This window comes from Crotalus tigris, unplaced genomic scaffold (assembly GCF_016545835.1).
Source record: "Crotalus tigris isolate CLP2741 ecotype Arizona unplaced genomic scaffold, ASM1654583v1 scf7180000017757.759095, whole genome shotgun sequence".
Classification (NCBI taxonomy): Eukaryota; Metazoa; Chordata; class Lepidosauria; order Squamata; family Viperidae; genus Crotalus; species Crotalus tigris.
Genome location: NW_024096617.1, coordinates 497,226 through 512,171, shown reverse-complemented (window position 1 = coordinate 512,171; position 14,946 = coordinate 497,226). Strand labels below are relative to the sequence as shown.

Below are 14,946 nucleotides of genomic sequence, written 5' to 3'. Positions count from 1 at the left end.
TTGTTTTTTTTGTCTTATTGTAGTTGTCATTGTTTTTTTCCTCTTTGTAAAAGTTTTTAAAAAAATTTCAATAAAAAAAAATAGTATGGATATTCCCAAGAGTCATATTTTTACTTTTATTTTTAATGTGTATATGTGTGTGTGTGTGTCTGTGTGTGTGTGTATATATATACACATATACACATACACATACACACACACATACACATACACACACCTATAATAAAGGTAAAAAAGGATATATGCAATGTTATCTTCATTTTAGATATCAAAAGGGTTTTGCGGCTCCCGGTGTTTTGTTTTTGGTGGGAAACGGGTCCAAGTGGCTCTTTGAGTGTTTTGGGTTGCCTACCCCTGTAGTAGCCCATTATCCCCACATTATTCAACTGATTCCTCATTTATCTTCCCTTGAATTACTCATTATCATACAATTTATCTAAAGCTGTAGTATTCAAATTGTCATCTCATAACTACACATGGTCCTCACATCCTTTTTTTTCAATTTCCATAACACTTTCTGAATATGAAACTTAATTTCAGAATTTCCCTGTTATTTTGAAATAAGAACACGCATAAGCAGAAGAATAGCACTTAACTACACTACTGTCCAGGTACCACCTCCTTTGTACTAATAGAGGAATGAATGAATGAATGAATGAGCAAACCTATTTATGCTCACTTTTTTTTTCCACACTGTCTATATTATTTTGGCAGATATGTCTGGCTGCACCCAGCAACCTCCTCTAAACAATATTCTATGTGTTGTCCCATATACAGGTTCTGTGCTAGAGCCAAACTTCATTCAGAAAACTTCTATAATTTGTACAGGAACCCTAGCTGCACACTCAAGGAGAATATTCCTTCCTTTTTTTTCTAGACTAGAAAAAAAATGTGTATCAGATAATTTGGACATTAATGCAGCCCTGAATAAATGCAGCCCTGAATAAATGATCCTTATCCAATCTCTAATCATGAGAAAATATATGAAATAGAAGCATAAGAATGTAAATCATGTTACAATAAATGAAAAATTCTTCTGAATGAATATGTGACATATTTCTCAGTTGCCTTGTTTACAGGGAAATATCTAGGTAATAGTCTGTATTTATATAACTCCTGTATATCCTGAAATTTCTATATGATTTATTGTTACAATGCATTAAGAGAGAAGCAAATTATAATATAAAATAACTTTTGATTGATAGCAATAGAAGCAGTCTATTAGCAATATCCATGTTTAGCAATAGAATGAAAGTTTTGCTGAGGTGATTCTTCTGATTAGACTTTTCTAAAAGTAATGTCATGCCAACTTATATTTTATCATGCCTCCCTACTGCAGTGCCTTATATTAGCAAATTTGAGTTACATCTTTTACCCAGATTTTCTTTAGATTAATAGTCAACCTACTATTATGCATCAATAGACAGGGAATTGTGCTGCATTTTAATGAGAAAAATTGGTCGGAACATATATAATATTTTCCTTTAATATTCTTAGGGTTGCAGTTACTTATTCACCATCTTACTTACCAAATCGTATGTCCCGAGGCAGACATATTCCATTAGGTAATTCACCCTATGCCGCCAATCTTCTCTCTGAGGTAATTATGATTTTTTTCCTTTTAAAATATGTACCATTTTTCTATGTATGTATATAAACATTTTCATAAACTTTACAGAAAGCAATAATAAATCTATATGGCAGTGTGGCAGCAATGTGGAAGACCATTCTATTTTGAGGAGTTTCATGACATGTTTTGATTTCATATTAAGAAAAGTTTAAAAGTTTAGAGCTAAGCTGCTTGTTTCTCATTCTTGTTTGCTAAATAAAGAAGGTGGGGGGGGGATCTCACAAAACTTTTCTTGATCCCAGAGTCATATGCCACATTGTCAAGTTCAGGGCTTGTAGGCTCATGACGATAAAAACAGGGCCATGAAGTCATGATGACAGGTTTTAATAAAACCCCCAGTACTGGCCTTTAACCTGGGAGCTACTACACAGAATCTAGTATTGGCACTGTGGAAATTAACCCCAGTTGGAGTATCTCTGCTGTTGTTATTAAGAAGCTCCTGACAGCTTGTAAAAAATTTGGATACCTTCTTGCTTGTTATGTATGATTTCTATCTTATGCTTTTAAATCCATTTACTTGAATTAATTCTAAAGCTTAAACTTTCTTTTTTTACTGGTATGTTCGTTGTCTCTGTATGTAAAAGAACCAATTGTCTGGACATCTTACCTTGACATATGGCAAAATAGCTAGTTGGTTTAAAATATTAATTTGAATAAATAAAGACCCTTTAATTTATCCTAACCCTTTTCTGTTTTCAGCAAAAATATAACATCAAGGAATATCCTTAACTGGATAGTATTTATTAAGGCCATCTCACCAGAAGATATGAAGTCAATTCCTTTACAGGTCTTAAGGAAATGCAAAATGTAAAAGACTGTAGAAAAAAATAAAATTTGTGGTTATAAAATTTGCAATTTGGACCTGGATTAATGAAATCATTAGGGAACTTTAAAAATATATATTTTAACATGGATAAAGTAACAGTGCTTTTATAGCAACACCAGGATGAACTTTTATTCTTATCTGATTTTCTACATAAAACATATGGCTATAATATTTACTCACGTTTGGGTGCCAGAACCTTGGGCTACCTACAAAGCACTTGTATGAATTTTTATGTATGTTTAAATTTTTCTATTATATCTATATTAATATTTGCATACAGGCTTTAATGATTATTTAAATGTTATGGGCCCTTCAGGTACTTTCTAGTTGCCTTTTCGAACTGAATTGTAGTTTATTGTTTATTGATTTTTGATATTGTATTTTATTGTCTTATACTGCATATAATTGTATGTGCATGCAAAATGAAATTACTATAACTAATAATAATTTATGGGGAAAAGCACTGAAACGATCTAAAAATTTTGATATGGCCAGGCCAAAGTAGCAAGGAAATCTGAGCCCTTATCCCTATATTAAAAGAAAAACTATTCACTTTATAATTGAATTGTGAGAGTTTAAGGAAAACTTAAACGGTCAAAGTGAAAATGAATTTGATGAATCAAAATAAATTTAGATGAGAAGAAGAACCCTTGAATGCTTATAATATAATACACTACTTGGGACATGCCTTGATTAGAAATTAGAGGCTGTGGTTCTCATGGGTGACTTCGGGCCCATCACTCTCTCTCTGAATTAACTCCCCCTCTTCAAAAAGTTATTCTTATGATGAGACTAGGAAGAGAAGTATTATGTGAATTCCAGAAGCTATGTTTTACGTGCTCTTCCTACCTTGTTATCTAGAATACGGTACCTATTGCAATGTTAAAGATGCTCAAGATATTTCACAACTTGTCTCTTTCCGTTAGGACAATATCTATCTGAAAACAGAACTGGACTGGGTTTAAGTCTCTCTCTCTCTCTCTCTCTCTCTCTCTCTCTCTCTCTCTCTCTCTCTCTCTCTCTCTCTCTCTCTCTGTGTGTGCGCTCTCTCTCTCTCTCTCTCTCTCTCTCTCTCTCTCTGTGTGTGTGTGTGTGTGTGTAAAGAAAACAAAAGAAGGCTTGAGTTCAGAAATGGACAGATCAGATCCATGGTTATGGAGAAAAAAATTCCTCCAATACCTTCTCCAGTTTAAGAGGCAGTGACTTAGTATGTTGGTTATTACTTCATTGTAAATCCTTCTCCCTCCTTCTTCCCAGTTAGGCTGTGGGTGAACTCTGTTTAAGAGATTGGAAAGAACACTGGAAACTGCACTTTGCATTCTTTCTGTGCCTTACCTATTTTGTGAATTGTTTTAGCATAAGTAGAAACAGAATAGAATAATAACTGGAGTGCATCTTGTACTGTCCACAGTGAGAAGAGAAAGAGGTTATTTAACTTTAATAACTGTTCTTCCATCCATTTTAATATGGTGAAACATCTGTTTTAGGGGTCTGTGCATCCTTTTGTAGAAGTTACATTTCAGAAAACAGTTTATCAGACTAGCACTGCAGATGGCTCTCATCCATGCTGGAATGAAGAACTTGAAGTTGACTTTAAGTGAGTTAATATTTCAATTTTAATAAAGTTTGTTTTAGTAAGATGAATGTGGCATATAAATTACTCAGTAGAATTTCCATGTCTCCTGTGTCCAAATACTTCTTGCACTACAGTTTGTTCCATTTTCTTAGACATTGGACCTCAGTTGTACATTATCTACATATAATGGAAGATGATCCCAAAGCAATGATTTCTTATTTATTACCTGAATGTTATGAGGGGTTTGCTGTTTAACAGATCATTCAGGGAACAGTATATCCATTATATTTGAATGTCTGGATAAATCTAAACTTGTATCATTGGCATCAGTTTATTATTGATTCAAGATTATGTTTGTTAAATTGAAATTTTATTGCAAATGATGCCATTTAGTCAACTTTATAATTATGCAAATGATTTAAATTCACACAAATGATAAGTTCAAAATTAACAGATATGAATAGTCCATTAAATGTATGTAATGTAAATGTTTATGTATGAGATTTAATATTTTCTAAATCTAGATATCATTTTAGAACTTTACTGATCAAATGGAAACATGTATGCAATTATATGAAGATTCACAGATTCTATGCAGCACAGTATATAGTTTAAATAGCATTATTATTTAATACATGATTATTTTAATATTATTTTTTAATTTGTATATATTTAAAGTAGAAAAAACATAACTCTTTTTAATTTCATTTAAAATATTTGTTCTTGGTTTCAGCTCTCCAGCACATGATTATACCTTTCTAGGTCTTTCTAAAATAAAAGACAACATAAATATTAACATTTTTGATGAATTTGTGATTGAAAAGCATGAGGTAAATTGTGTAAAAAAAAGAATAAGTTTTTAAATAAGGAATTATAGATTGATTTGTAAATATGTATAAGAAATCAGAATCAATATTTTTTTCATTTTGATTAAAGAATAGAAAGTTACCATTAAGTCCAAAATATAATTGTAATATTTCTTATATTGTTTAAGAAAAAAGGATGTTATGCATAAATGCTGTTCACATGCTCCTGATGTATTTCTTAAACTTTGATTGGTATACCTACTGATGGACCATACTGACTTGGCCAATATGATCCACTCTTGTCACTTCCAGCTAGATTATTTTAATATTATATATGGGATTACTCTTAAAGACCATTCAGAAGCTGCAGTTGGAGATACTGTATTTTTAAAATGCACGTACGCTGTCTTGCATTCTCTCTCTTGCACATAGATACATGCATTAATCTAAATACAAAAGATTAATCCAAGTTATATATTTAACTAGGATGCCTGCCCAAATAGTTGCAGTGGTCATTCTTACATAAGAAAAAACTGGCTTGGATCAATTGTATTTCCTTTCTCTGCTCTACTTGAACAATCTAAGGTAATAAGAAACAAGAAATATGGTTTTAAGCATGTCAGAATAATCCCTGTAATGCAGCCATCCCTTCAGATGTTTATTGTGACTTTATTATATGTATTTGTAAACTGTATGTGTTCTCAGATTTGTGGAACATTTCAAATAGATATGCCACCTGTTGTACTTGGATATACTTGGAGTAAGACATATGTATCCCCTAAAGAAGAATGTTTGGGGCAGAACCTGAAAGAATATAGCTTTTTAACCATCTTTGCCACTATTGAACCTCAGTTATCCTCTGCTGAAAATAATTTAGAACTGGATACGGTAGGCATTTGTAATTATCTCATTTGTTATATAAGATAATTTCAATTTTTTCTAATTATAAAGTGCAATATATAGATAGTCTTCAACTTATGACTGTAATTAAGTCCAGAATTATGGTTGTAAGGCATTTTGGTTGTAAGTTAAGCATATGTGACTGGGCCTGATTTACATTTTTCTGGCAGTGATTTAATGAACACTGTCTTTGTTAAGCAAATCTATTTTACCCAATGGCCATTTTTTTGCTGGCAACTGGAAATTAATGGCAAAAAACATTGAGATGCTGCAAGTGGATATAAAGTGAATCGAGGACCCAAAATTTAACCATGTGACTGTGAGGGTGTGTCTGGCCATTGTATCTTTGAAATCAGGTTGTAGGTAGCTTTTGGGAGGGTCCATCATAACTTCAAATGGTTGTTAAGTGAGGGTTATAAGTTGAGGATTAATTTTGAGTATATATTTAGCTTGCAGATCATGAAGCAGAAACACTATTGCAAAGAGCATACATTTTTAAGCAAACATGGAAAGCAGTGTTTCCAAAGAGAAGAATAATGACCTCGGTTTTTAACAATCAGGGAAGGAATATTTTGGTAACTAAGTACATTAGCCCTTTGAATCCACCACAACTATTGCTAGATATATATCCAAAAGATCCTAATTCAATTTCTGTGAGTATGATTTATTATTATTACTCTTAAATATTTTTTTTTCTGATTTTATTAAATATTTTTTTAAAACATTTCAAATTATTATTTCTCTCTTCAAATTATTATTTCTCTCTTCAAATTATTATTTCTCTCTTCAAATTATTATTTCTCTCTTCAAATTATTATTTCTGGTGTGCCAATTAGAACTTTTTCTTTATATTTCTTAATAAATGTAAAAATATAATCCAATGAATAAATAATTGATGCATATTATAATTCCACATAAAGCAAATCAGTTGGGTTTGCTGATTTGATTTTCTGCTGATTGGATTTCATCTTATTTTCTAGGACCTGATATCAAGATTTGTATCTTTAATTCCTTGTATAGCAGATACAGTGGATGAAAATAATGATGTTGATGTGTGGATGACATCAGAGGTACTGCCAAATTTCATAGTAATACTGCTCTGTTGATTTTTACAAATTCCTTTAATTTTTGTGTAACTTGCACTGATAGCCATCTGAAGTATTTATATGGAAGTGTGGTATAAATGGGTATTTCTTATACTTTTTTCCCTTAGGATCTCGTCCCACTTTTAAAAATTATGGAGTAGCCCAAAAAAGCTTTTGTTTCAATAGGTTATATTTATGAATAATTTACTGTATTAAAAGTTACAACTGATACATTTGCTGCCACTACCACTTCTCACAAGTGTTCGATTGGCTTTTAATAATATGTTGTTTTGCAATATAAACTGGCAAATAATTTTGATTTTGCTGATTGTTAATATTGCTAATTGTAATTTTGTTTGTTCTTTTCTGAATTTAACTCTGAGTTTGAGTAATCTGCTCTATTATAGTTTGTTATAGCCAGAGTGGACCTAGGAAAAGAAAAAGATTATTGAGTGATGTGGTACTTGTCATCTGGTGAAAGACTTAAATATCACTGCTTATCAGTTTACAAAAAATAATTAACTTGAATTATAAAATACTACCGTGAATGTGTTTTCCTACAGTGGGGAGGATATTCTTAGAAATGGTTTTCACTTACTCTAATAGGTAATAATACACAAAAAGAAGTAGAAACTAACTCCCTAATAGAGAACATTCTGTTTCCAGATTTGTTTTTGTCTTATTCTGAGACAGGATGTCATATCACCAATAGCTCACCATCTTTTCCTCTCATGTTTCATACAGTTACCACTCAACTTTATCTTGTCAGTATGCTTTTTATCCTTTAAACCCATTTTTCTCTTTTGATGAAAAACAAGTTCTTTAAAACTTTGTCAGAAAAACCCAGGATTTCTTGCAAGTTCTTCAGATGAGGAAGAATCCATCCAAACCCAGAAGAGGGGAAAGAAACGTAATTGGCTATGGAACCAAGTCTTCCAAACATTGAGACAATTTTATCATTTGAACATGAAGATCAAAAGACTATTACTTTTTTCCCCTCTCTGCTGGTAAGTTTTAATAGCAGAAAGCCAACATCTTTCCCCAGCAGAGGGTAGAGTTTCTGGAAATACAGCAAAGATAATCATCTGGACTTCATGCATCATTATAGGGGGCATATTAAAGTTCCTCTACACCAGTGGTTCTTAACTTTTTTGAACGAATCGCCCCCTTGAGCCAATGAGGAAGTTGTCATCGCCCCCCTCCCCCAACATAACCTCTCAATCACAATATAGGAAATAATTCTTCAATTTATGCAAACACTTTTTTTGTTTTCTTTAAAATTGTCATCAGGACATATCGATGCAAATAATTTATTTCCAGTCTTTTTCCCATATCTCCCATATTCTGGCCAATGGCGTGCCACTGTATGGGTAGAGGCTGGTGCACAACACGGATGGAGATAAGCAATGCGTGTTCACATATACGGCGTTCTGTACTGAAGCTAGCTGGAGGAACATTTGAAAGCACAATTCAATCCACTAATAGCGAGCGATCTGATGTTTTTGTACGACAGATATGCAGCGATTCACTGTACGAAAAAGTCTCAAAAGTGTCCCCAAAACTTCTCGCTCCATCACCCCCATATCGCTCCCTTTTCGTTCCTTCGCCCCCGTGTCGCCCCTTTTCGTTCCATTGCCCCCCTGAAAAATGAAATCGCCCCCTGGGGGGCAATATCGCCCAAGTTAAGAACCACTGTTCTACACCAAACTTCAGATTAGAAAAATTACAATTAAAAACAAGGTTTCAAAATTTTCCTCTCAAATCACAAAATATTGTTATATTGTATTCTAGCAAATAATAATAACAATAATAAATAATAGTTGGAAGGGGCCTTGGAGGTCTTCTAGTCCAACCCCCTGCTCAGGCAGGAAACCTATACCATTTCAGACAAATGGCTATCCAGTCTCTTCTTAAATACTTCCAGTGTTGGAGCATTCATAGCTTCTGGAGGCAGGTTGTTCCACTGATTAATTGTTCTAATTGTCAGAAAATTTCTCCTTAGTTCTAGGTTGCTTCTCTCTTTGGTTAGTTTCCATCCGTTGCTTCTTGTCCTGCCTTTAGGTGCTTTGGAGAATAGCTTGACTCCCTCTTCTTTGTGGCAACCCTTGAGATATTGGAACACCGCTAGTCCTTCTCTTCATTAAACTAGAACTACCCAATTCCAGCAACCGTTCCTTATATGTTTTAGCCTCCAGTCCCCTGATCATCTTTGTTGATCTTCTCTGTATTCTTTCTTGAATCTCAACATCTTTTTTACATCGTGGTAACCAAAACTGGATGCAGTATTCCAAGTATGGCCACACTTGCTTTCTCATTGTTTGAATAGCTTTCTTCCTAGCACAAAATTCCTATCAAGTATTTTATTTCAGAAAAGAAATGGAATTTTAATCAATTGCTTGAAGTAATTCTTCTATCCATCCATTTTTGTTTTTCCTTGTTTTTCATTAAATACATCCAAATATTTCAAAATGTCTAACATATCTAACATGGTTCTAACATTATCTTTCAGCTCTTTTCCTCATGAATAAAATCTTGCAAGATTATTTTCAATCCTTCAAATTAAATCATAGAAAAAAATTTACAGTCATTATTTAATAATGATATTGACTGTAATTCCTTACTGAAATTAGATCTTGTCCCTCTTTAAGTATAACTGTTATATTAGCTCTTTCCAAGTTTGTGGCAGCTTTCCTCCCTCTCCATGATTACTCCCTGTAGAATATAATTTAACATATTTTGTAAAAGTTGTAAAAGTCCATCCTAAAAGTACTTATAATACAAACTTGATAGACTATCTGATCCAAGTAGCTCCAGGTTTATTCTTTTTAATTGCTTCTGAAACTTTCGTTATCATTATAGCTCCATATTTTGTCTTTGTTTTTCTGTTAATCTTGGGTAAGTTTTATTTCCTAAAATATTTGTATATTTTTTCCATTGGAATATCATGCCTTTAGTAAGAATAAGAATAATATATTGATAGATATTATTGCTGGGAAAGATTGAGGGCAATAGAAGAATGGGACGACAGAGAATGAGATGGCTGGATGGAGTCACTGAAGCAATAGGTGTGAATTTAAATGGACTCCAGAAGATGGTAGAGGACAGGAAGACCTGGAGGAACGTTGTCCATGGGGTCGCGATGGGTCGGACACGACTTCGCAATTAACAACAACAACATTGTATAAATATTTTATGGAAACCTCATCTGTTTATAGTTTATAGCGTCTCTGTCTTGTAATTTCAATATCATTTCTTTTCACTTTCTCATCACAATTTATGAGCCAGCCATTTCCCTGGTTTATTTGCAAATCCATAGTTTCTTTGCTTTGGATAAGTCAATTCTATGTCCATTACTCTTATTGTTAACATAGACAATTTAATTCTTAATTGTTCTTTGCTTTTTACATCATACAAAATATTTTGCACTTTCTCTTCTTAAATTCAGAATTATATTGTATCAAATAACTTCTAATATTTTACTTGCATCCCAAACTATTCTCAAATCAGTACATTTATTTAAATTATTTTCAAACAATCTTTTAATTTCTTTATGTAGTCCTCAACAATATCATTTTTTGGTAACACTTCATTTATATATTTTTATTTATTTATTTTTCACATTTCTGTACTGCCCATCTGCCTCCATTAGAAAGAAAAAGAATTTTCTTTTATAAATCAGAGTTACGATCTGAAAAAGTCTTTGATAAAGTCTATTATAACAAAATCACTTGAAGGGTACATTATATCTATTCTTGAAAAACATTTGTGTCTTTCTGAAAAATAACTGTACTTTAACTACTTTTCTTCCATTTCCACACATCAACCAATTTTAAATTGTCCATCAAATTAAAGAAAAAAGGTAATTTACTCTGAATGATATTAATATTTTTTTTCAGAAGTCTTATCCAGTTGGAGGGAAACCACCCCTTTAATCTCTTCATAAGTTGTTTATCTTCATTTGGGGGCATAAACTTCCAGAACTTTTGTATAACTTCTGCCATGAGGATTAATGGACAAAGCAACTCCATTTCTCTTTTTAATATCTGCTGAAATAAATTCTTCACTCCAAGATTTATAGGTCAAATTTTCTACATCCTTTTTACCTGTTATAATTCTTTGATAGGCAACTAATGTCTTGCTTTAATTTTTTCAAATAATGATTTTTTTTCTTTTTTGAGGAGCATTTGCTTCATTTACATTCCATGTAAAACAATTGTAATCCATAATTAATTGAAAAATTTTAAAAAATCCAAATCTGTGGTACTACCTCAGTATCATCTTTTTCCAGTTCCCATTGCATCTCTATTTCTGTCTCCTCTAATTCTTCTTTTTATCTTTCTAAAAATCCCTTTTGAACAGAGTTCAATCTGATTCTTTGCAGTTCAATTTGATTCGTTGCTGTTTGAAAGTAAAAATTACAATTTATCCCATTGAAAAGGAGTTTTTTCTGTTTTAATTTTTTAACCAAAAGAGAGTATTATTTCTGCTTACACAAAATTCATTTGGAATCTCTTTCCCATAATTGATGGGAAACAATTATGTCAGTAATACCCATTTTCAATATTGCATCCCAAAATTAGGATGTCATAAAAGAATTTGGATATCACAAAAGAGAGGTTGTTCTTAGACAAGAATATGAGGCTTCTATTGTGGTTATAAGAATTGTCTCAATAGTGCTATTTCTTCCATAATAGGAAGAGCTTTGATAATCTTGACTAAGAGTTAAGCATTGAAAAGGCCTTAGAGCACACCTAGCTTTGACAATGAATAATAAAGTAGCCAAGATTACAGCTTTTGTGGCTGATCCTACTTCAAATATTATTCAGTTTGTTTTGAATGTGGCTTTTAGTTCAAAATCTTCATTTCTTTCTTTGGTAGATTTTTAAAAGACATTCTTTGTAGATGGCCAGGATTTAGATCTTTCAAAAATAAAGTGTTTAGGTCTTTACAGTCTTGCTGTCAGAATCCAATTATATTTCATCTCTAGTTATCGACTATGGAAAACCCTATTTCTGCCCTCTCTGGATTCTGTCATACGATGAAGGGGAAGGGGGGGGTGAACAAAGGGGTTTTATGGCCCTCACTTCTTTCGGTACAACTTCAAAAGGGACTGAATGTGGATACCACCAAAAGGACTAATCATAACAATCGGGCCATCAGCTTTCATCTACTCCCCTCTGAACTCTCCCTTCCGCCGGCAGTGAGGAAAAAGGGGGTGGAAATGTAATGCCTGGGATTGTCACTGGAAGGATGGTGGGGTGGGGTTGCTGGGAACCCCTTAAAACCTTGAACCATAGGGCTTAGCCCCCAAGTCCTGTCTAGAACGCCTGCAACCATTTTCTCTTAATAAAGATGCCTGTTGGAAGAAATATTCCAAGAGTTCTGTCTTCTTAAGATGCAAAGTGGAGTGGGTCCTTACACTTGCAAAGGAGGCCATAAATAAAATGGGAGTTTTCAATGAAGACATAATATCTTCCTCACTGAAAGGCTCATGTGATAAGAAAAACAATAGGCATAATGCCAGCCACCCACCAATATAGATTTATAAATAATTCATGCATCAGTGAGGGTGCTTAGGAATAGATCAGGGATTGCTTTGCAACCAAAAGGAAAGTTATACTCTAAATTTGGTATCTCCAAAGTGTTTCCGACTCTTCTTCAAGCTAGTTCTGGAAAGAAAGTTCTCTTTAAGTCTGACAGACATTGGATATTTGTTGCAAGACACCAAGGAATTCTTTCATATCAAATATCCTGTTCAATATTCTTCATTGTTCCCAAGAATAGAGATTGTTATGATCAGTATTGCATTTGAAAAAAATAAATTGGAATCAATTTATCAAATAAAGTTTAGGATTAAGCATTCCGTATCTTCCTGGTCTTCCTACAGATCAAAGATTTCCTTACCTTTAACAGTCTTCCAGATGAAGTCACGTGCCAACTTAACGTCTTCGTTATCATTTTTTTTTGCATATTAGTTGCAATTCAAAGCCCTCTCCCTTGAGTTCTTTCCTACATGCTTAAATTATTCACCAGTGTTTTAGTAATGTTTATAAATAATGAATTTGGGGAAATATTGGAAAGAGTAATCTCCATCTAATGCCAGATTGGGGGAAGTACTCAGTATGTAATATGTTGAACAACAAGATGAGGTCAGATCCAATTCTAGAAAAACCCAACAATTTAAACATGGAGCATTCACATACATCGATATTTTACATCAGTATTTTGCAGTAGTCCTGTCTTCTGTGCATATATTATTTATTGTTTGTCTGCAAGCAGGCAACTGATGCAACCTGCTCAGAGCCGCTCGCTTCATGAATTGTTATTTAATAAATAATAAATATTATTTAATAAATAATAATACTGATTCTGTGAATTCTGTTTTAGTAACTTCCAGATAATGGGATTAAGTGCCTGGAATGCAGGGATTTATTCAGTGGTGGGATTCAGCTGGTTCGCACCACTTCGGCAGAACTGGTAGCTAATTTTTTGTTGCCAAGGGACTTCCGAAAACAGCATCCACACAGAGAACCGGTTGTTCACATATTTGAATCTCACCACTGGATTTATTGCTATCCTTGTTGTGAGTCAGACATGTACTCACCCCCTGTCCCCCCTAATGTATAGGATATCCAGAACTCGTCCTCTCTCTAATGAAGCTGAGTTTTTACTGAGCAGAAATTACTCTTATGATACTTACCTACACTTTATGCTAGGGAACTTTTTTAATGCTGCTTGTCAGTTTATAAATAGACTGGGAGATTGCTTTCTATTTAAGTACATATAACATCATCATCATCATGATCTATGAAGACCACATTGGGCAGCAAATGTTTTCCAGTGGTTTTGATCATTCGCAGCATCTTTGGAACTTCAATAATCTTAAGATCTTCCTTAAGTGTTTGGCGCCAGGGTTTCCGAGGCTGGCCTGACTTCTTCTTTTCTCCAGGAGGTATCCAATGTAGTGCAATTTTTGCATGCCAGTATTTAGGCATATGTTAGATTTGGCCAAGAGGCCACATTCAATTTTTATTCACAGTTCTTGTTAGGGGTTCTAAATCTGATCTTTCTAACATCTAACAGCAATGGAGGAAATCTTAGGATAAATTGAACATGGAGTAATATTCACTTGGAGAAATATCTCAATAATGGTAAAATCAACAAAGGATATTTACTTTTCTACTATCATGTATCTGTATACTTATACCTATACCTATACCTACACACCCAAACTATAGATATCCCTCAATTTATGATCACAATTGGAACTGAAACTTTTATTGCTAAATGATGTGGTCATTGAGTCACATCCAAATTTATGATTTTTTTTGCCACAGTCACTAAATGAATCATGTGATTAAGGAAATCTGGCATCCTCCAACTTTGCTTGTTGCCCCCTGGCAAATGGGGCCCATGTTACCCTGGGATGCTGCAAGTTGTAAATTCCTGCCTGAATTTTGATCATGTGACTACAAGAACATTGGTCATTATAGTTATTGTCATTAGTGTGAGGACCAGTTGTAAATCATTATTTTCACACTGTTTAACACCATGGGCAATACCTGTATGATATCATTGCTTTACCATATTTTACAGCATCTTCTTTACCAGGTTGCTAGGAAAGTGCTAGAATAATTAATGGGGGAGATTCATTCTTTGCTGATACTTGAGTAAAACAGCTTCAGCTCTTCCTGATGTGATTCAGCAAGTGCTTGTTATGTTATCTATTTTAAACTCTTTTCAGCTTCTGAACCTCAAAAACATAGAAGAAACAATTAACTTAGGGAACCTAGATGGTAGGGATATATATTTTTTTTACTTTCTTAATAATGTATAGTTAGCTGAAATATCTTGCAGCTTCTAAACTCTTCATGATAATAACACTGCTATTTATAATGAAATTTTACTATTATTATGTATGAAGATGAACATACTTTTTTTTTAAAAAAGTAACTTGTTTTTTTTTTTTTGTAGCATTGCATCGAATTGAGTGTTGGTAATAAAGAAGAACATGCAGTGCTTCTGTGTAATTATCTTCTGTACATTGGGAAAAAAGCCTGGGTATTGTTAGGAACATCTGTGTTAGAAGTAAGATCAAAATAATTTTTGAATTAGCAAAATAA

At 33.3% G+C, this 14,946-nt stretch overlaps 1 protein-coding gene across 1 annotated transcript in view; it reads left to right on the top strand.

Moving 5' to 3' along the window:
• CC2D2B (coiled-coil and C2 domain containing 2B) overlaps window positions 1-14,946 on the top strand; it is a 71,885-nt gene that overhangs the window by 44,099 nt on the left and 12,840 nt on the right. The window contains exons 22-29 of the mRNA XM_039340945.1: window positions 1,498-1,600; window positions 3,944-4,053; window positions 4,766-4,862; window positions 5,325-5,423; window positions 5,544-5,726; window positions 6,188-6,391; window positions 6,719-6,808; window positions 14,798-14,911. Of these exons, the coding sequence (XP_039196879.1) occupies window positions 1,498-1,600; window positions 3,944-4,053; window positions 4,766-4,862; window positions 5,325-5,423; window positions 5,544-5,726; window positions 6,188-6,391; window positions 6,719-6,808; window positions 14,798-14,911 (1,000 nt within the window). The remainder of the gene's footprint in view (window positions 1-1,497; window positions 1,601-3,943; window positions 4,054-4,765; window positions 4,863-5,324; window positions 5,424-5,543; window positions 5,727-6,187; window positions 6,392-6,718; window positions 6,809-14,797; window positions 14,912-14,946) is intronic.